The 23,372-nt window shown below is 40.5% G+C and overlaps 1 protein-coding gene across 1 annotated transcript in view; it reads right to left on the reverse strand.

Annotated features, from left to right (window-relative positions):
* Positions 1-23,151, reverse strand: part of LOC149243940 (uncharacterized) — a 35,550-nt gene extending 12,399 nt beyond the window's left edge. The window contains exon 1 of the mRNA XM_089371353.1: positions 22,994-23,151. Within this exon, the coding sequence (XP_089227479.1) occupies positions 22,994-23,151 (158 nt within the window). The remainder of the gene's footprint in view (positions 1-22,993) is intronic.
* Between the last annotated feature and the right edge of the window lie 221 nt (positions 23,152-23,372).

A 23,372-nucleotide genomic window follows, 5' to 3' on the forward strand; every position in this document is an offset into this window, starting at 1 on the left:
TTTGAGTGGGATTGTTTAAACTACAGGGCCATTTAGATATTTCATAAAACAAAATTGAAATTGTGATGATGATATATGGTTAGCCAGTGGAAGGCAATTAAGAGTTTTCCACTAAGCTGGTGGTGTGAGAATGAGATATATTGCCCAGGAGCAGGTTTGAATTCCTGAACAATAGTCACTGTGAAAGTTTTAGTCTGAAGGTGCAGCAATTAAGAATTACACTCTCATAACTATAACTGAGGAAAAAATTCATAACAGCATAGATTGAGTTCAGGGTATTCAATGAATAAATCCTGAAACTATTCTTTTTCTGTGCTATTAAACTGTGAAACATAGAAACATGAACGGATTATGAAAGAATAAAATACATAACAAGAAGGTTAAAGAAACTTATTGTGCCATGAAATATGCAGGAATCCTGTATCAGTCAGCAAACACACCACAAAGCCTCAGACAACACAGAACTTTGGAAATTCCATCAGCTCTCTGTATTCAAACTCTGAAAATTTACAACGTAGGCTCTCTTGAAGAGAAAATCAACAACCCCTGCAAGCTTATGCGAGGGGAAATATATACAATCGGTTTTACAAAAATATCTGAATCGCTGAGTCATTTGATCAATAAATGTGTTCACCAACTTTCAGAATAGCAGATAAGGAAGTTATTGCTGCTCTAAATACATAATGAATACTCTTTAGTTCTGACAGAAAGCTTTTTGACTTTTGGAGGCCACTGAGTCGGTTGAGCGTTCTGCATTAATCCTGAATGATATGTCTTTATGGCTCTGTCGTGCTGTAGCTTTCTCGGCCCTGTCATCTGTACCTGTCAGCGTTGCTTTAGTGGCCGAATTGGTTTGCTAAGTTGGCTCAGTCCACTCTTCTCTAGTGATAGTAAATATGTCAACTATCTGAACCTGTTGCTCTGTTTTTGATGTGAAAATTTGATGAAGAGCTGTGTGTTTACAGTAATAACTGTATCATGCTGGTCCACCATTCCTGTGTAGGCCACTGATGCCTCAAAATTGTGCCTAGTGTTTCATCTGCCTCAGTATATTTGAAGTAAGTAGGAGGTACTTCAAACAGATGCCTGATTTCATTCATAATAAAAAACAAATTTTCCACTTTCTCATAGAGGGTCTGCCCAGATGCAGGCCCTGCTTCCTCTGGGGTACTTGATCCTGCAGTGATCTGATTGGTGGCAAATGTATTCACCCTTTTTGCATAGTTCTCATGGGATAGCAGCCTTCCTGCGCTGTTTAGTAAGCTGGGAAGGCCTCTGGTGTGTAATGCTGTGAATTTATCAGTGAATTTGTTTACCTCTGTTTGCATCTCCTGGCACCTTCTATCCAATGTCTGCACCAGATTTCTCAAAGTAAGGACCCTCTTTATCAGCAGGATGGTGTCAGTTCTATTGGTGATTCCTATTGCTGCTAGCTGGGGACCTGTGCGGTTATTGAGAAAATTGATCATTCTATTGGCTATCTCAGGCATAGTGCCTAGAGATGCCCTTGCTCTTTGGCTTTCCTTGTGTGCCCTGCTTATGAGCTCCATGTGCTCATGAATAGTCTCTATGTACTGCCATTGATCTGTTATTGATTGGCCAATATTGGCCCATAAAACTTTCTTGATCTCAGCCACCACTTTGTCAAGGGTGAGCTCTTTCTCCAGCTCCTTTATCTTCTCCTTAAGAGCCTTCACTTCCCTGGTTTTCTCAGCCACAGTTTGCTTTGATTTGTCATATTTCTCATTAAGTGTGGCCAATTTTTCCTTGGCTTCATTCAGCTCTGCCATCTGGGCTTCTAGAACCTGAATTTCTTTCATCATCTTCTGCATGTCAAGGCTTGGAGCCTGCTCTGATGTTGTTGCTGGTGCTGATGTTGATGGAGCTGTTTCAGCTGTCTGTCCTGTGGGAGGAGTGACAATTTGAGGGGGCTCCTCAAGGTTGATCACTTGCTGAGGGGGCTGAGATGTTTGGCCTCCTTCTTTCTGCTGTAGGGTTGCCTGTAATGCAGCCTCTGTCTCTACCAGCTTCCCTTCTGTTTGTACTAGTTGCTTATGTAGTGTTAGCAGCATGGCTGCTACATCCTGGTCCTTCCTCTGTTGAGCAACCTCTTCTGTTTGAGGGTGAAGGGTTGCTGGAATCTTCACCATCTTTCTCAAAGCTGCAATATCCGCATCTCTTTCCTTCAGCAGCGCTTGTACAACTTTGGGATCCTTTGGGTCATGCCCGAGCTCTATAATAATGTCTTCCAAAGACCTGATCCTGTTGTCTTTGGCCTGAGAGGATGCCTTCTCCAGCTCAAGTTGGGCAGTTGTATTTTGCAGGCTATTTTGCAACTTATGTGCCAGGAAGGTCTTGTCTGCAAGGGTTGAATAAACCATCTCACCCGTTTGCTTGTGAAGCTCTATCTGGTCCATAGGGTGGATGTCTTTGGCAAGAACCTCAAGGTTGGTCCTTATATAATCTGCAGCTGATTGTGGCTGCAGCATGGTAGGCATGAAATGACTCATGGTCATTTTCCCCTCTGTTATGTCATATGCTGACATAAGCCTCTGCTGGTTTGTAGGGGCCATCTTAAGCAGGTGATTATAGAGCTGGAGCCTGACTGGCTCATTTCTCTTTTTGATGTCAATGAATTGTTGCTTAATGCCTGATTCAGCTCTTCTTTGCTGACTTGAGGAGCTGACCTCTCCTCCAAGGGTTCTTTCTTGTTCCTGCTGAAAGGAACTGGCAGATGCCTCCATGCTTGGTGGGCCCATACCCAGTGATTGCCCAATAGGCATTTCTTCTTCAGAGAGGGGATTTAATCTCTGCCTTTTCTCACCTTGATTTGTGGATGTGGTGAAGGGAGTTTCCTGCTCTCTATCCCTCTTCCTGCTTCTTTCTTCATTCTGTGGAGTTTGGAGCACCGAGGCCTCCACTATTGTTTCTTGCCTAGGAGGCACACTCTCTTGAGCCTGTTGCTCTGTAGCTATGGGAGCTTCAGCTGTTTCCTCTTGCTGTTTGGGCTGCTCTTTTTGCTGCTCTGCTGTAGGGGGTGGTTGCTCTTGTTCCATCTCCTTTTCTTTACCCTTGCTGGATGCCTGATGAGTAGTTTTAGCTGCTTGCTGGTGGGCTGTAGAGGATGAGGCAGCTGCTCCAAGTTGCCTTTGATAAGAAGAGGAAACCTGCCCACAAGTTTCCAAGTCAGCTTCTTTCTCAAGATTCTTTGCTTCTCTTTGTAGTAATTCCTCTCTAGGACTTGCCTCTTCTAGAGTGCCTTCTTTCCATCCTAATAGATTTGCATATTTCTCAATATGAGGCAATCTGATGTGATCATAGCTAGCCATTTTATATTTGACCCTTCTAAGACTAATGAAATGATTAGGGTCATAGGGTGACCAGAGGAAACTGGTTTGCAATCGGAGGCCCTCCAGGATCCTATCTGCTTCCTTCCATCCCTCCTTCCTTTTGTTGTAAAGAAATGGGCCTAGCTGGTTCCTGATTTTTAGTTGCACCTTCTTGTTTTTGCTGTGGAAATGGACCATGTCTGCATTTCCAAACTGCCTGAAATACTCTAAGGCAAAGAGTCTCATAGGGACATATCTTGGCAGCCTATATGGGTTTAACTCACAGCCATATATTCTGATTACTGTATGGTGTTGGTAAAAATACCAATCACCAATGCTGTAGGCCTTTGAGAGCTGGAGTATCCTTTGCATCTCATCTGTCAATCTTGGAGGAGGGGCACCCAATAACAAGGTCATAGCTGGATGGATAAATAGGTCTATGAATTCACAGTAGCTGTATGGTGAAAAGGAGATGTGATGAAAGACTGAAGTCCAAAATACCACAGACCTTGGGTTTCCCTGAGCATCAAACTTCTTGAGAGGAATAGGGAAGCCATCAGGTTGATAAAATAAGAATAAGTGATAGATATATGAAGTGTATCTAAACACCTTTTCCCTTTCTAGATTCATCAATTGTTCATGAATCTTATTGGCAATGTATGCAGCATAATCATAGTGCACAGCAGGAGGCATTCCAGGGGAGAATATAGACAGCATGGCCAGAATGGTTTCATCAACATCCTCACATGACCTGTAACCCAGGACATAACTGATCAAATCCACAAGCATTTTGCCCAACTCATTGAGATATTGATTTCCTATAGGAGGTGTTCTCACAGCTTCAGAGCTTGGTTGAACGAATAACTGATTAATCTTGATGATTTGGGCACTGGACAGCTTGCCCCCTTTCTTTAGCAAGTCCATCATGGAGAGAGGAGTTAGTGGCTTTGCAGTATGAAAGTGTAGCATCTCATTTATGGCCTCAGGGGTGATATGGAACAAAACTGAACCTGAGGGACTGAGAACAGCTCTTTGACATGGATCATAGTTGGCACAGCATCGATGGATCAAGTCTGGGAGGACATTGACTTGAGGAAGATTGAAAATGGGCAAATTGGAGTCCCAAATCCCTAGAATATCAGCTCCACTGAGGTGCTTGGCCTTCAACTCATTGAGTACATGAATGTTAAATTTGGTATTCATTGAGAATGACTCTGTCATCTGGTAGTCTCTATCACCCAGGGCCTTCCATTCTAGCTCTCTGTGTGGGGCATTCAAGGGTGGAATGTTTAGTGCTACTGGTGTTTCCATGGTTAATTAGTACTCTGAATTGTACTAGAACTTGTTTTACTGGGCAGAGCAACACAGAGCAGTATTTTTGCAGAAGTGAGGCAATTTGCAGGTGAAGCGAGGTAAATTGTGGTGAGAACAATTGAAATGCTCCCAAGAAAGTCGAATGAGCAAATGCTGGGACTAACAAAGCTGTTTTCCCGGTGAATTAGTGCAGCAAAGGTTTTAAGTTCACGAATGCGCAAACTGACTGTAAATTTATGGAAACTTGGCTCAATGTGGACTTCTGTAGGTGAATTTCGACCTTACAACTGAAGATAAATGCTGGTCACCGGGGATTTACTGGAGGTTACAGTGTTTTTCACTCTTTTTAAGCTTGCTTGGTAAATTATGCACAAAACCAGGTGCGGAGGGGAAATTTTGGAGAAATACCTGGTGAATTCTGGCAACGGTGACAAATGCAGGTGAATTGAAGGCGCCCACGGTCTTTAAATCGATTTCTGCAGGCTGGCGGCGAAATGGTCGTAATTTGCATGCAGAGAGCAGAAATAGTTCTTTTGGCAAAAGTGACAAAAAACGCGAATTTTGGCGAAAATATGGACATTTTGGCATATTGGCGCTTTTTTTTGGATGACGTCAGTATGACGTCATCGGGTGGGGTCGGGTACGGAAGGGCGACGTGGCGGCCTGCGAGTGGTCCACGGGGACTGGTGAGGTGGTGGACAGGTCGGAGCGATGGCAGGCCGGGCGCTGACGCAACGCTGAGTTGGCATGACGTGGGCATGGCGTAGGCGTGACGTGGGCGGGCGGTAAACCGAAGTGGTAAGCGGTAATTTCGGACCGCTATTTGTACGGGGGTGGTATTGGCAGGCGTCCTCCCGATATAACCTGGGAGCGACGCGTGGCACTGCCCTGACGTCACCCTCTGACACTTTTCGGGAGGTAACGTCCGGACATCGGGGGTGGCCCGATATTGATATGGACCGTCGGATGGGAAAACCCAGATCCGACAGTCGACGGGTTATAAATATGAAAGGACGATACGATAGCGGGGCGGGGAATAATTTATTGTATTTCTTGAAATGTGCGCCCGGGCGGTACTTTGGAAACCAAAGAAAATATGGGTTTTTTCAATGTTTTTTGTGTAAAGCGCGCTTTACATCCAAACTTCGGATAAGGGGAAAAAATGGGTTTATTGGTGTTTATTGCAAATAGCGCGGGTTAGAGATAATAGTGGGTTTTTACAAGGCTTTTTTGCAAATAAAGCGGGTAAAACACTTCAAGGGGTTGTAAAGGGAAAAAGGGGTAGGGCTTAGGTTATTAAACCAACGTGGGGTTAGTTTAATCCCTGATTTTGAACAAAGCATCTTGAACCAGACTTGGATTCTGCACGGTTGTCCAATATTTGGACATATGGCTATAATGCCAAAGGGGAGGGAATATACATATTTTGGGGTTTTATACACCATGGTGTTATAGTAATAGGGAGGGGGAAACATAGGGAATTAAGTGTAGATAGAGTTAGTAGTTAGTATTGGAGGGGAATAGGAATGGGAAGTGATAGATACTAAGTTTTTAGGAAACAAACTTAGTTAGGGAGTAGATCAAAATGAAAAGAAATTTACACAAGAAATGTGGCTCTTTATGAAACAAGAATCAACAAAAGAGTTTGACTTCTTTCATGAACAGAGGTGGTATTGGGATGTAAGCAAGGAATGTGATGGGGGATGATTGGGAAGTTAGACATGCATCATTTTGCTGCTACGAACTGTTGAATAAGAAGATCTGCACTGACACCATGTTTTTCCTTTGCTTAGGCCAGTGAAATGTCATAGATCATGCTTCTGCAACCCCATCTACCTACCCATTCTATTGCCTAGCATTTTTTGTTACTTCAAGGAGGGTGCACTTAGACTTGCAAACCCTCATGTGCCTTTTTCTTTCCCTTCGGCTTTTTCTTTTGATTTTCTATCTAAGGCTAGCCTTATCACTTACAAGGCCCCAGATTAAACAGTTGGGAACCTTCATTCTCTACCTAGCTACTTATCTGCCAAGATTGAACAGTTTGGACAGATTTCTTTCTCTAGTCTACAACAATCAATTGAAATATGGCATGACCCAGCTTAGACTGTTGGATCACCCATTCAGTAGTAGGACAGCATCAACCAACTGCAGATATGTGTCTTCCACAAGAATATGAGATCTTTGCATCACCAAAGTAGATCATATTGGCACTTCCCCTGCCAATCATGAAAAATGAAACCTATTGGTATAGGTAGCTAACACACTCAACTACAGAGCCTTATCCTACCCTACGACCCAAGACACGCTTAGATACTTAGACTCTTGCTCTTCGCTTCTACTTCACTATATCTTCCTTCGTTTTCTTTTACACTTAGAGTCTCGCTCTATTTATATAATCCCATGGTCCGCGGACCATGGGTAGGCCGACCTTATATTACAAAACTATGGCAAACAACCCTATGACTCTATCATACATTTCGCGCTCCGCGCCGATAATTCGCGGAGTCTTTACAACAATATTGGGTCAAAACTTGGACTTTGAGCCCCAAAACATGCCTTGGGGGGATTCCATGTCAAGCCTTCCAACATACAAGAAATAAGAAATGTGGCAAAGAAACATCAAGAACACCAATGATCATCAAAGACTCTACACACTTTTACATGTGGAGGTGAAGCTATGATACACCATGAATATATCCATCACCCAGAAACACTATAGGTCGACATGCACTCTAGTAGCAACACGAATGTACCAACACTGTCATGTCGAGTCATGTCATAAGTCATGTCTTCCACATCTCTACTGTGAGCCATATTGTCAATCAATGTAATGTAATGTGTAAGACCAAGGGACCCACTTCTTGTACAAAGAGTCATGTAAAGTCGAAAATTCATGCAACTCAAGCAGTCATGAGGGTATTCGAACAGACACAAGGGTCAATTTCACCCTCAGATATAAATACCCCTATAAGCATAAATATAATCAGAAAATCATACAATAAGCTAAGAGAATGGTTGATTTGACTAGGTTAGGAGGTAAAATGAGCCCATATAATTACCCATTTATGAGGCTCATCAGGTGTTCAACATGCTCTTCCTCATTCTTATAATATATCAATATTTCATCAATGAATACTATCACAAATTTGTCCAGATAAGGATGAAACACACTATTAATCAAACACATGAAATTAGCTGGAGTATTAGTCAAACCAAATGGAACCACAATAAACTCATAATGCCCATACCTAGTCTGGAATATGGTTTTATAGATTTTCTCTTGTTTGATTTGTACCTGATCATATCTTGATCTCAAGTCAATATTCGAGAAAACTGATGCTCCCTTCGACTAGTCAAACAAATCATCAATTTGTGGCAAAGGATATTTATTCTTGATCATCATCTTGTTCAACTGTCCATAATCAATACACAACGTAAGAGTATTGTCCTTCTTCACAAACAATACTGGTGCACTCCAAGGCAAAAGACTTGGCCTAATGTATCCCTTGTCAAGCATTTCTTTAATATGCAAATTCAATTCCACCAACTCTATAGTGCTCATCCTATATGGTTACTTTGAGGTTGGTGCTTCTCTTAGCATCAACTCAATAGAAAAGTCAACTTTCTTATGAGGCGACAACTCTAATATCTTTGTTGGAAATATATCTTGAAATTGGTGCAAAACCATATACTTCTTCAAGACTTCATCATCCTCAACTTCCTTCCCTTTGTCACTAGAAATATGCATTGCAAACAACACACACCATTTCCTACTACTACACTTTTCTTGCATAGTTGTAACCATTCTCACTGATGTAGGCTTCTTCTTACCTTACAACATTCTCTTCTCTACATCATCATACAAGCACTCAATAGCCTTATCATAACAATCTACCTTAGTCATGTGAATGTAAAACTAATCGACACCCAACAACATATTTGTATGATCCCAAAGGGAGCACATTTAGATGCATTGATGTAGATATATCATTCAGCCCAAATGCATGAGATATTACCCAATGATGAATTCTTTTCCTGCTACCTATAGCCAACTGCACCAACCAGGACTCTACACGCACTTCTTTATTCAAGCAACACTTATCCACCTAGCCAAGACTGATATAAATATATTTTTGTATCCAGGTGTTAGCCTCCTGTTGCAACAGGTGTTCATTTTTCATGATTGACAGTTTTACATGCCAAATATGTCATTCTTTGCATGCTGCAATGCTCCATATTTCAAGAAAAGGCCAAAGAAGAGGCCATGAAAGTATGCTAGTCTAAATTCCACTGTTGTATTCCAATTTTGATGAGTTATTCCATTTTTGAAGAAATTTTCAGTTGAAGGGAAGGCAAAACAGCTTAATCTTGGTCTCCCTAGGTTTCAATTTCCTATTGTAGAATATAGAGAATCATTATTTGTCCAAACAGCTTAATCTTGGCAGATTTGTAGATAGGTAGAGAAGCAAGGGTGCTCAACAGCTTAATCTGAGCCCCTGGATGACATAAGTGTAGATGTAGATAGGAGGACAGTAAAAAGAAAAAGTTGAAAAGCTGGGTTTGCTAGTTCAAGTGCACCCAAACCAAAAAGAAGAAAAAATGTTAGGTAAGTAGGCTGGGTAAGTAGATTTGTGGTTGCAGAATCAAGCCATGTGATCCATTTCATGTTTTCAAGTGTTACATTTATTCAAATCACAGTTTTGCGGTACTTCTTCAGTTGGATCAGATCAAGCGAGGCATGTCTAACTTCCCCTTCTCCCTCTTTCCCCAAATTGTTCACTAACTGCCCCTGAAGAGGTCAAGATCTGCTTGACATCTCTTAGTCTCAGCATTTCCACATCAAATTGCCTTGGTAAATATCCACTTTACTCAAGGAAAGTTCATACTTTCTCTACTAGTCTCATTTCTCCCCCATAGCCTAAGATATCTAAACTTAACGCTTCCACTTCACAAAATTCATATTAACTCCTAACCTTATTATTTAACTCCCTAAATCATTTCCTTATCCCCTATTATGAAAAAACTATATAAAAATCCCAAAAAATAATAATACCCCTCCCGTTTGGCACTATAGCCATATTATAAAGTCCGGGAAGCAGAAGTCCATCTGGGGCTCCTACTAACCCATCCGTGTCTGTGTTGGGGTTAGTCTGACATCTGGTCATACTAATAACCATTTCCCCATAACCCTAACCCTACAGCACCCATGCTTTGCCCTTATCCTAAAAGCCCCATATGTAAATATTTCACCCACTCGCTCAAAATCCCGTAAAACCCACTTTTCTAATGTCTAATTCCCCCCCGCCATATGAATCAATTAAAAGAAATGCACCACGGGCCCCGTCCCTTATCCCGCCGCCACCTTATCCGTTCCGCCAGCCGTCCGATCGCCCACGCCCGAGATCTACGGTGGGCGGGTCTTTCCCCCTCCGAACCTGTCGATGGTTAGCGTCCGAGAGATGGGCGGTTTTCCTATCATACTCCCACCACGTGTCACCTTCTCGACTGTGGTGGAGCCCCCTCCTCCCAAACCACCTTCTGCGCAAAGGTGGTGCGACACAAACCGGAAACCACCCTCCGTCCCCTCAAGTCAGCGTGACGTCACCCTGCCATGTCACCCTACCACATCACCCTGCTACGTCATCCGCCGTACTGGGTCCCACATGCCTACGTCATGCTAGAGTCACCGCCGAAAAGGGCGCAAAAGGCGAAATCGCTGCTTAGGAAGCCCAGAATCAAATTTTGAGGCAGTTTTTGATGCGCGATTAGCGCCTAGCGCTAATCGCGCATCACTAAGGAAAAGGGGCCAAAATGGAAAGCCTCTGTCCAGCGCAGGTTTGCAGCAGTTGATTTTGCCCGAAAAAAACCAAAAAGCATCAATTTAACAGTTTTGAGCACTAGAGGAGCAGATAAAGCCCAAATTTCATGTCAAAGAGTATCAGGATGCGGCAAAGAGTATCAGTGAAGATTTTTCAGCGGCTTGAAGCAAATTGAACATTAAAAAGCCCCCCAGCAAAGTCAACAAAACAATAAAAGCCATTTAAAGGCTCTCAAATCACAGTTAATGCACATCAAAGTCACATGAGATCAGTGGATCAAAGCCCAAAGCACATTTATTGAAGAAGCATTGCACCGAGCCACCAAGGACGCAATATTAACTCATTTTTGCGGCTGCTTCCGGCGCAGCTCAATAGATATTTTCTTGCATTTAATTTCAACACAAGTTCCGGTTAAAGGAGCTTTTTCCGCAGACCTGTTTAGGTCAGCTGTAATAAATATTTTTGATGTTTTGTTCTATATAAACCACCCTAATTCATTGTTCAAGGGTTGGTTGTTGGTTAGTGGGGTAACATACTCCAAGAGAGACTCGCTCTATATTTGACATGTTTTACTTAATCAAAGATTGCTAAAAGCTTGGAGAATGGACTGTTGATATGTTGTTAATGGTTGTGGAGGGTGAATGATGGAATTCTTGTGCTACCATATGGATCAATAAGTGTTTCTTCCCTCTGTTGTTTCAATTTCATATATGCTCAAGTCGCAGAACGAAAGACTAGTTTAGAATTTCCCTGATTGCACTCTATGCTCAGTTTCTGTGGCTTCTTAATGTTTTCCTCTTTGATTTAGGCATAAATATGGATTCCTTATGGCTCATATTTTCTCTAACTCACATATGAACGACTGTTATCTAGGAATTCTTAGCTGCTCCTAAATAGGGCTCGTTCATCTTCCCTCCGCTAACCTGATTGAGAGATTCTTTGTTGCCTCTCATTCCTTGGCATTCAATCCATCTCCATTTAGCTTGAATGTTGTTTCCTGAGCAGCTGCCTTGCTCCTCATTCCTCTTGTGACCAAGAAAACGCACCAGCAGTCCAACTCCATGACTCCATGCCCAATGGTTTGAAACTTACCTCACTATGCATTGCCTCTCTACTTGAAAGCATCCTCCTTCCCAGCTTCCCACCAAACCACAAACAAAACTCCTTGAACCCAATAACTAGCCTAAAATTATCACCAACAAAGCTAAATCCTAAAGAGAGAGCCCTCTCTGATTGCAGGTGGGCTAGAACCTGCAGTCCAAAGATTGGCCGTATCCCTTAAGGAGCCAAGGGACAACCTGAGTGTTAACATAATGGCGACTCCACTGGGGAACATCCTCAGATAATCTCACAAAACAAGTCTAAACTCCACTGAGGAAGGATCTAACCTTTAAAAGTTTCTTTCCAACCCTTATACTCTTGAAAATCCCAAAAAAAAAAAAGCTAGAAGCTGGCTCCCAAGAAGAATTCACGTTATACAAGATCAAATCCCGACCCATATCCCCCAGCTATTTTTGAAAATCCCAATTTAATCCCTAGAAACCTTAGCAAGCAAAAACAAGAATACCTTACTGCTTCTAGTCCTGAAACAGTTCAACCTAGTTGTTTTCCAACCCCTGTTAAAGTTTTGTTTCGTTCAACCCCTACTTCCCCTGGTTCATCATCCACCTCACCTAGCACTATTCCCACACCTCCATTTACTGCGCATACCACCATTACTACTCCTTTTATCCCATTTATCCCTGTTGTTCCTCTTATCCCTACAAATATGGCTAATAGATATGCGCCCTTACAGTTGCCTGCTAATCCCGGGACTATGCCTCAGGATTACCAGACTAAAATAACCTATTTTGATGGCACAAGTGCCTGTACAGCCCTTCAGCATACAAAGAAAATGCAGGATTACTTTGAAAGCTATGAGATTGATGATGATAGTGTCAGAATGAAAATGTTTGTCCAAAGTTTGACAGGTGATGTCAGGACTTGGTTCAGAGCACTCCCGGCCAATTCCATAGCAGACCCAGAAGCCTTATACCAGTCATTTATCAACAGATGGGAGAAAAAGAAACACCCTTTGCACATACTAGCTGAATATGATACAATCAAAAGAGGCCCTCAAAAGACTGTCATAGACTATTGTGCAAGATTCAATAATGTCTATAATGCAATACCACAAAACTTAAGACCTCCACCTGGCCTTGCTTTGTATAAATTCCCTGATGGATTCGACCCAGACATGGCCTACCAGTTAAAGGAAAGAGCCCCTAACAGCCTTGCCGAAATGCAATTTGTGGCTGTCACTATGGAAGCAAATTTAATTGTCAAAAGAAACAGAGCTAGAAACGAGAGAAGAACCACCTTCAAGGAAGAACCCTCAGCCTTAGATCAAAAGCTGGATGCTATTATCAATGGCATGCAGAGGCTGGGAGACAGAGTAGAGAGTGTTGAGAGGAAATCATCATGGGAAGCACAGCAACCAAATAGCATAAGGAACCCAAATTTCAGAAAAAATCAAAACTCAAATGTTGGAAGGGCTAGTCCCGACCATGATATTAGGCCTCCTTTTCAAGAAAATTACATAGAAGCACCCACATCTAGTGAGCCAACAGAGGAGACTCACATGAACTTGCTAGATTTGAAGGGTGAGCAACAAATTTTTCTAACTCAAGAAGACCAAGATGACCATGAGATAAATCAATTTCAGACTAAGTCTAGAGAGTCTCTTGATTTTAAACAAGGCTATGATTCGGCTGTGTATGAGGTCCACAAACAATATAAGTTGAGAACTAGAACCATTGATATCCCTGTACCTAGCAAATCAAAAGAGGGCAGACAGCGCAACAAGATTAAAAGCAAGGCTATTGTGACAGAACCAACTGATGTAACCGTCCCAAACCCACATCAAGTGACTGTAGAGGACATAACAGACATGCAGCCTTCTACTGATCGGCCTTTGCCACCTTCTTCCTCAGAGGAAAATCTGAACAGTATTCCTAAAAACCTTCCCAAAACAGAAATACCACAAATTGTCATTCACCAAAATGCTGATGATCAAAAAGAAAACACAGAAAATGCACTTGAAAGGGAGAAACATGCTAATGCTAACACAAAGATTTCACTGGATAAACCATTTAACTTAGAAGCAGAGATTGGAAAACTTAAGATATCCATCCCCCTCTCAGAACTTGCCAAGCATGATGTGTACAGACAACAAATTCAAAAATCACTTCAAATGCCAAAGATCAAAGACAGTGTAAATGTTTTAGATGATACCCCTGAGCTGTTGTTCGGTCCAGAAGTTAATGGAAAATCAACACATGGGCCTGTTCTACCCTTTTATGTCAGTCTGCACATACATGACAAAATCCTGCATAATGCTATGTTTGACTCAGGTGCCTCACACAACCTTATGCCCAAAGCTGTAATGGAAAAGCTAAACCTTGATATAACAAGACCCTACAAAGATCTATTCTCCTTTGACTCAAGTCGGGTCAAGTGTTTAGGCTTAATCAAAGACCTTGGTGTGTCTTTAGTCCAATTTCCCAACAAGACAATCCTAATGGACGTAGTGGTTGCTGACATTCCAACAAAATATGGCATGCTCCTATCAAGATCATGGGGAGCAAAACTCCAAGGATCTCTTCAGTTAGACCTCTCATATGCGACTATATCTGTTTTTGGGCAACCAAAGAGACTGTACAGGGAAACACTGATGAAATATGTAGTAAGTAATGAGGAAAAGCCTCAAAACTTCCCTATCTACTCAATCCATACTGATATGGATTCATTTATTTTGTCCAATGATGATAGCTGCCCTTTAATTGATGACAGGCCTTTGGCTTTAGAGTAGCAAGCACATATCAATCAAGAATCGGTTGCACACACTCAACAAATTGTCACAACCAATGCAACCAGCACACCGCAAGAAACTCTCCAAACAGAAACGTTAAATCTGCCCAATCCTAAAATGACTGAAACTCTTAATATTAACCACAAGCAAGAAATCACATGGTATTTAGAGTTTGACGGTTCTGTTAATAAATTAGGAGCAGGGGCAGGTGTATGGATTCATAATTCTCATAACAATCACGCAGAAGGCCATGCCTACAGACTAAATTTCAGATGCACCAACAACATGGCAGAGTATGAGGCTCTCCTTTTAGGCCTTAAGCTGCTCAAAGCTTTAGGAGCTACAAAAGTGTCCATCCTAGGTGACTCTGACCTGGTGATCCAACAAATGAAAGGTAATTTTGTTACTAATGACAATAGAATGAGGTCCTATAGGACTGCTGCCACTAATATACTTAATACATTCACTGAATCCAATCTTGCCAAGATTTCAAGAGATCATAACATTCATGCACACAGCCTAGCAACTTTCGCCAGTACATGCAAGCTTCCCTTTGAGCCAAATCACCATTTCATTGCTGAAATAAAACACAGGCCTACTGTCCCAAATAATGTTAAAGATTGGCAAGTGTTTGAAAATGATGCCCAGATTAACAATTTCCTCACTCTTGAGCGTGAGTTCTCAAATATAAACATTGACATGGATGCCATGGATGATTCCTAGCAGCAAACAAATGAAAATCAGCATGCTGTAACAGCTCTAACAGCAAAACAAATTCTACACCCAACTATTTTCGACAATACCAATAAAGAAGAGCTGAAACACACGCATTTGGAAGAAATAGCCAAAACAGACGCCGAGATCATTGATATGAAGGATAACTTTCTCCCTGCTGGCCTAACTCCATTAGAGGATATGTTTGATGCCAATGATGTCCCTAAAAAGCCTAAAATGGAGCCTTTAAACGTTGTTATAGAAGAACACAACATAGGGACAGCAGAGAAGCCCAAAATGATTAAATTGTCCAAAAATCTGCCACCTGATCAAAAACCAAAGTATGTCGATCTGTTCAAAGAGTTTCAAGATGTATTTGCATGGAGTTATGAGGACTTGAAGTCCTATGACACTTCAGTGATTCAACATACCATTCCCTTAAAACCAAATCAAAAACCGTTCAAGCAGAAACTTAGAAGAATCAACCCTATGCTTCTTCCCTTGATTGAGAAGGAAGTAAAGAGAATGTTTGAAGCAGGTATCATAGCACCCATCAGATTTTCTAAATGGGTATCCAATCTTGTCCCCACAACGAAAAAATCAGGTGAGATCAGACTGTGTGTAGACCTAAGAAATTTAAACCACGTCTCCCTAAAAGACCACTATCCTTTGCCCAAAATGGATCACATCCTACAAAGAGTGGTGGGGTCATCTAGAATTTCTTTAGTAGATGGATTTTCAGGTTTCAATCAAATACTTGTTCACCCGGATGACCAAGACAAGACAGCCTTTACCACACCGTGGGGAGCATTTAAGTATGTTAAAATGCCTTTCGGACTCAAGAACGCAGGGGCTACCTTTCAAAGGGCAATGGACATTGCATTTGCCAAAGAGATACACGATTTCCTGGTTGTTTACCTCGATGACCTCACCCCTTTTTCAAAATATGATCAAGAGCACCTCAAACACTTCAGGCAAATATTCATGACATGTAGGAAATATGGCATTTCCTTAAATCCCAAGAAGTCTCTATTTGGCCTTGAGGAAGGTAAATTACTAGGCCACATCATTTCAAAAGATGGTATCAGAATTGATCCGGAAAGGATCCAAGCCATTCTCCAAATACCTTATCCACGAAACATAAAACAGTTGCAAGCATTCCTTGGAAAGATCAATTTCCTAAGGAGATTTATCCCAAATCTAGCTTAGCTGATAAGACTGTTAAGTAACATGTTAAAAAAGGATGCCAAGGAAAAATGGTCTCTTGAAACCAAGCAGGCTTTTCAGAGTATCAAAACTTCCTTAACTCAAACGCCTGTCCTCACAAGTCCGCAATTTGACAAAGATTTTATCATTTTTTCGTTTGCATCTGAACACACCATAGCTGCCGTCCTTTTGCAAAAAGATGATCAAGTAAATGAAAAGCCAATTGCATTTTTCAGCTGAGCCTTAAGAGATGCACCATTGAAGTACCAAGTCAGGGAGAAATAGGCTTATGCCCTGGTTAAAGCAATAAAAGACTTCAGAATTTATATTATATACTCCCATGTGATTGCCTATGTCCCAAACTCTGTTGTAAAAGACATATTAACTCAAGAGGGACTTGAAGGCAAAAGAGGCAAGTGGATTGCCAGCATTCTTGAATATGACATAGAAATAAAACCCACCAAGCTGATAAAGGGACAAGGTTTAGCCAAACTCATGTCCGAAACAAATTTTCAAGCCTTAGATATTAACCAACTGGACAATGAACCGGAGCTGGCGACTCCACAGATCAGTGAAACCTTTTTACAATCCCCATGGTATGTTGATATATGCTTTATATTGTTAACCCTGTGTGCTCCCCCAGGATTGTCCAGAACTAAGAAAAGATTTTTGAAAATGAAAGCTTTAAAGTTTTGTGTCTTAGACAGTGCATTATTTTGGAAAACTCATGAAGGCATATTGCTTAATTTCTTGACTATCAACGAAGCTAACAACATCATGAAAGAATTCCATGCAGGGGACTGTGGAGGGCATTTATATTGGAAGTCCACTGCTGACAAGATTTTAAGGGCTAGTTACTATTGGCCCTCTCTATTTGCATATGTTAAGAAATTTGCTATTTCATGTCACGAATGCCAAATATTTGAAGGAAGAAGAAATCTATTGCCTTTGCCCCTTAAGCCCATCTCAACTGAAAAGCCTTTTCAACAATGGGGTCTTGACTTCATTGGAGAAATCCATCCTTCTTCTTCAGGCCAACACAAGTGGATTCTAACAGCCACCGACTATTTCACCAAGTGGATTGAAGCCATCCCATGTAGGCAAGCCAATGACTCCACCATTATCCAATTCCTTGAGTGCAATATCCTTTCTAGATTTCGCTGCCCTAAGAAAATCATCACTGACAACGCCGCTGCTTTCAAATCCAAAAAGATGATCAATTTCTGCCACAAATTTCACATTATCTTGGGCCACTCTACAGACTATTACCCTCAAGGTAATGGCTTGGCCGAATCATCCAACAAAAGCCTCATCAACATCATAAAGAAAGTGCTAGAAGAAAACAAAAAGATCTGGCATAAAAAGCTCACAAATGCCCTATGGGCAGACAGACTTTCAACCAAGAGATCCATTGGGATGAGCCCTTATGAGCTAGTAAATGGCATGGAAGCCATATTTCCTTCATCTTTGGGCATTCCTACTATCAAACTGTTATAGGAGATTCAGGCTGAACCAAATGACACTCAACGAAGAATCAACCAGACCATCCACCTTCAGCAAACCAGAGAGCAAGTGTATGACAGAGCTCAAATTTTGCAAGAGAAGCTCAAAAAGATGTTTGATAAGAGAGCTAAGGATGAAGATTTCTGTGTTGGCAACAAAGTTCTAAGGTGGGATTCACGAAGAGAAGACAAGGGCAAACATGCAAAGTTTGATTTCCTGTGGAAAGGCCCATTTGTTATTAGCGCTATGCAGGGCAATAACACATATTTTCTCAAATCTACAGATGGCAGCATAGCTGAAGAAGGCCCTGTGAATGGCCGAATGTTGAAACATTACCTTGATCCAGTTTTTTGAGAAGTAACACACCTATGTATATTTGCACATAAATGTTTGTATATATGTCAGCACTTTCTTTTATGTTTAAATAAGCAACCCGATTGCTCCAGTTTTGTATCCGGTTTTGTTCCCCAATGTTGTGTTTATTTCAAAGACAAGTTCTCAAGAAAGAGTGCATATAATGATAGAGCACGCAGAAGAAAGCAGGCAGTGTTGCTATTTGTGCAAAAAATCAGTTTATGAGAAGGCTGTGTTCAGGTTTCAGAGGTTTCAAATCATTTTTAGCAGAAGAAGCTTCAGTCTACAGCAACAAAAGAAGATCAAGGCAGTCTGACCTGCTGTTCTTGGCTTTTCACAAGGAAAAGCCATCCCCAAGTGGAGCCACTGTTAGCCTCCTGTTGCAACAGGTGTTCATTTTTCATGATTGACAGTTTTACATGCCAAATATGTCATTCTTTGCATGTTGCAATGCTCCATATTTCCAGAAAAGGCCAAAGAAGAGGCCATGAAAGTGTGCTAGTCTAAATGCCACTGTTGTATTCCAATTTTGATGAGTTATTCCATTTTTGAAGAAATTTTCAGTTGAAGGGAAGGCCAAACAGCTTAATCTTGGTCTCCCTAGGTTTCAATTTCCTGTTGTAGAATATAGAGAATCGTTATCTGTCCAAACAGCTTAATCTTGGTAGATTTGTAGATAGGTAGAGAAGCAAGGGTGCTCAACAACTTAATATGAGCCCCTGGATGACATAAGTGTAGATGTAGATAGGAGGATATTAAAAAGGAAAAGTTGAAAAGCTGGGTTTGCTAGTTCAAGTGCACCCAAACCAAAAAGAAGAAAAAATGTTAGGTAAGTAGGCTGGGTAAGTAGATTTGTGGTTGCAGAATCAAGCCATGTGATCCATTTCATGTTTTCAAGTGTTATATTATTCAGATCACAGTTTTGCGGTACTTCTTCAGTTGGATCAGATCAAGCGAGGCATGTCTAACTTCCCCTTCTCCCTCTTTCTGCAAATTGCTCACTAACTGCCCCTGAAGAGGTCAAGATCTGCTTGACATCTCTTAGTCTCAGCATTTCCACATCAAATTGCCTTGGTAAATATCCACTTTACTCAAGGAAAGTTAATACTGTCTCTACTAGTCTCATTTCTCCCCCATAGCCTAAGATATCTAAACTTAGCGCTTCCACTTCACAAAATTCATATTAACTCCTAACCTTATTATTTAACTCCCTAAATCATTTCCTTATCCCCTATTATGAAAAAACTATATAAAAATCCCAAGATATAATAATACCCCTCCCTTTTGGCACTATAGCCATATTATAAAGTCCAGGAAGCAGAAGTCCATCTGGGGCTCCTACTAACCCATCCGTGTCTGCGCTGGGGTTAGTCTGACATCTGGTCAGACTAATAACCATTTTCCCATAACCCTAACCCTACAACACCCATGCTTCACCCTTATCCTAAAAGCCCCATATGTAAATATTTCACCCGCTCGCTCAAAATCCCGTAAAACCCACTTTTCTAATGTCTAATTCCACCTCGCCGTATGAATCAATTCAAAGAAATGCGTCGCGAGCCCCGTCCCTTATCCCGCAGCCGCATTATCTGTTCCACCAGCCGTCCGATCGCCCGCGCCCGAGATCTACGGTGGGCGGGTCTTTCCCCCTCCGAACCTGTCGATGGTTAGCGTCCAGGAGATGAGCGGTTTTCCCGTCATACTCCCACCACGCATCACCTTCTTGACTGTGGCAGAGCCCCCTCCTCCCAAACCGCCTTCTGCACAAAAGTGGTGCAACACAAACCGGAAACCACCCTCCGTCCCCTCAAGTCAGCATGACGTCACCCTGCCATGTCACCTTGCCACGTCACCCTGCCACGTCATCCGCCGTACTGGGTCCCACATGCCTACGTCATGCTGACGTCACCGCCGAAAAGGGCGCGAAAGGTGAAATCGCTGCTTAGGAAGCCTAGAATCAAATGCTAAGGCAGTTTTTGATGAAGGAAAAGGGGCCAAAATGGAAAGCCTCTGTCCAGCGCAAGTTTGCAGCAGTTGTTTTTGCCCGAAAAAAGCCAAAAAGCATCAATTTAACAGTTTTGAGCACCAAAGGAGCAGATAAAGCCCAAATTTCGTGTCAAAGAGTATCAGGATGCGGCAAAGAGTATCAGTGAAGATTTTTCAGCGGCTCGAAGCAAATTGAACATTAAAGAGCCCCCCAGCAAAGTCAACAAAACAATAAAAGCCATTTAAAGGCTCTCAAATCACAGTTAATGCACATCAAAGTCACATGAGATCAGTGGATCAAAGCCCAAAGCACAGTTATTGCAGAAACATTGCACCGAGCCACCAAGGACACAATATTAACTCATTTTTGCGTTTGCTTCCGACGCAGCTCAATAGATATTTTCTTGCATTTAATTTCAGCACGAGTTCGGGTTAAAGGAGCTTTTTCCGCATACCTGTTTAGGTCAGTTGTAATAAATATTTTTGATGTTTTGTTCTATATAAACCACCCTAATTCATTGTTCAAGGGTTGGTTGTTGGTTAGTGGGGTAACGCACTCCAAAAGAGACTCGCTCTGTATCTGACATGTTTTACTTAATCAAAGATTGTTGAAAGCTTGGAGAATGGACTGTTGATATGTTGTTAATGGTTGTGGAGGGTGAATGATGGAATTCTTGTGCTGCCATATGGATCAATAAGTGTTTCTTCCCTCTGTTGTTTCAATTTCATATATGCTCAAGTCGCAGAACGAAAGACTAGTTTAGAATTTCCCTGATTGCACTCTATGCTCAGTTTCTGTGGCTTCTTAATGTTTTCCTCTTTGATTTAGGCATAAATATGGATTCCTTATGGCTCATATTTGCTCTAACTCACATATGAACGACTGTTATCTAGGAATTCTTAGTTGCTCCTAAATAGGGCTCGTTCATCTTCCCTCCGCTAACCTGATTGAGAGATTCTCTATTGCCTCTCATTCCTTGGCATTCAATCCATCTCCATTTAGCTTGAATGTTGTTTCCTGAGCAGCTGCCTTGCTCTTCATTCCTCTTGTGACCAAGAAAATGCACCAGCAGTCCTACTCCATGACTCCATGCCCAATGGTTTGAAACTTACCTCACTATGCATTGCCTCTCTACTTGAAAGCATCCTCCTTCCCAGCTTCCCACCAAAACACAAACAAATGTTAGGTTTTGGTGGTTTTCCTTAGTCTTGTCATTCCCTTTTCAACCGTACTTATGCTCCAACAAAGTTACCAATGAAACGAGACCTATTACCTCAAAGAGAACTCTAGCTCAAAAATGCCAACAACAAAAAAAAAAAATGAAAAAACAACCCAAAAATGAAAAGTGTGTATTCCAAAACGATGCCTTTTTTAGGGTAAATTTCCAACATTTTGTTGAAAAACATTTCCTTTTTTTTGCAAAAAGGATTGAAAAAACACCCTAGAAACAAAAAGTGTTGATGCTGGAATAAAAAAAAGGGTTACAATTTTGACACTTTCTAGCAATAGAATTAAAGATAAAATATTAGGACTTTGAAAAACCATAAAATTCCAATGATTTTCAAACATGATGTTAAAGATAAAATATCATGTAACAAAGCCTTCTAATTCCAACAATTTTCATCCATCTTGTTAAAGATAAAATATCTTGACTCTAAAAAAACCCTAAAATTGTAATTGTTTTCAACCATATCATTAAAGAATAAATATCATAACTCAGAAAAACCTTAATATTTTGACAAGTTTTGTGACCATGGAATTAAAAACCTTAATTTTTCAAGATATTTGAGCCATGAATAAGTATGAATAAGTAAATGAAAGATTCATTACTCGAAGAATATTTTTTTTATGTTAAATGTTAAAAGTATATAGTCTTTTCAAATCTTACCTTAAGACAACTTATCTTATCGCAACAAAAACCTTAAAATCACCCACCAAAATCAAGTTTCCGCTTTCAATGTGGCATTAAATTTTTAACATTTTTAAAAGTATCTTATACCAAATGATAATAATAAATAATATCATGGCAATATCGCTGTATAATTTAAAAATTGACTAGTGATTTCTAATTTTTTTTTTACTTTTAACAAAAATATGAACAAATGGTAACAATAAATAATATCATGGAAATATCATTGTGTAATTTAAAAATTCAACATTAATTTCTAATATGTTTTTTACTTTTAATCAAAATATGAACAAATGATAATAATAAATAATATCATGGAAATATCACTACATAATTTAAAAATTCAACATTAATTTCTAATAATTTTTTACTTTTAATCAAAATATCAACTTTGATAGATTGAATATAACACAAATTATTTTTGTAATTCATTGTTGCATTGTGGATATTCTAAAGACATGAATTCTTCATAATAAAAACATATAATCCAACAAACATAGAAATGACTCATAACTTCATGTAAGATCATATGAAGTCAGAATATTTATTTCAAGTTACCATGCAAACATCATTTACGTAAAATGTTTTAGACATTTATTCAAAATCACTCATAGGTTCCGGCACACCATCACAATCTACACCTTCAGATGAATATGATCCATATTCTTCTCTTTCATCTACTAGTTCCCCATCTGAGTCAACATGCATGCCCACCATTTCAAGCTTCACAGTCTTCTAGATCGATGACTAGTTTCAACAAACTCCCATCTCAACACTATTTTTTTTGGTAGTAATTTTTACAAAATCTCTATGGTCTTGAAGTGAAGAGCTCCTCCCTTTGCTAAATTGAAGGCATACACAAGTATGTCAACATCCTCCAATTTAAAGGGGTCTGTGCAGCAATAATTGATATTTGTACCCTTTGTTTTTCTCTTTCTGCCAATTTGTTTATCAACTACCATCTTTGGCTTGTACACACCATTGAATAGGTGGGTATCTTTGGCATACCAATTTACTTCAACAACTGTAATATATTCATTTTCTTTAATGACCTTTATAACCTTAGTAACCCAGAATGGATAAAAAAGTGTATCTCCATCTGCTAACATTGATATCATGTAACCCTCCTTAACATCATGCACATAACCCCTGTAAAGGTCGTCCATGGCTTCACATTGTGCACACGATCTTCTAGAACCAATATATATTTCTCTTTCCTCTAGTTGTGGATAATTAATAATACCTTGAGATTGTTGTTGTTCAACAATGTGTCTTTCTTCATGTTCATTTGGCATATTTTGTGGCCAAATAAATGGAGTCTTCAAAAGTGTATCTTCATTTATTGATCTTGAAATCATATCACTTTGATTATTAAAAAAAGACTCCC

Source organism: Pinus tabuliformis, chromosome 8, assembly GCF_031772625.1.
Source record: "Pinus tabuliformis cultivar Carrire ecotype Pingquan chromosome 8, CPIR1, whole genome shotgun sequence".
Taxonomy (NCBI): domain Eukaryota; kingdom Viridiplantae; phylum Streptophyta; class Pinopsida; order Pinales; family Pinaceae; genus Pinus; species Pinus tabuliformis.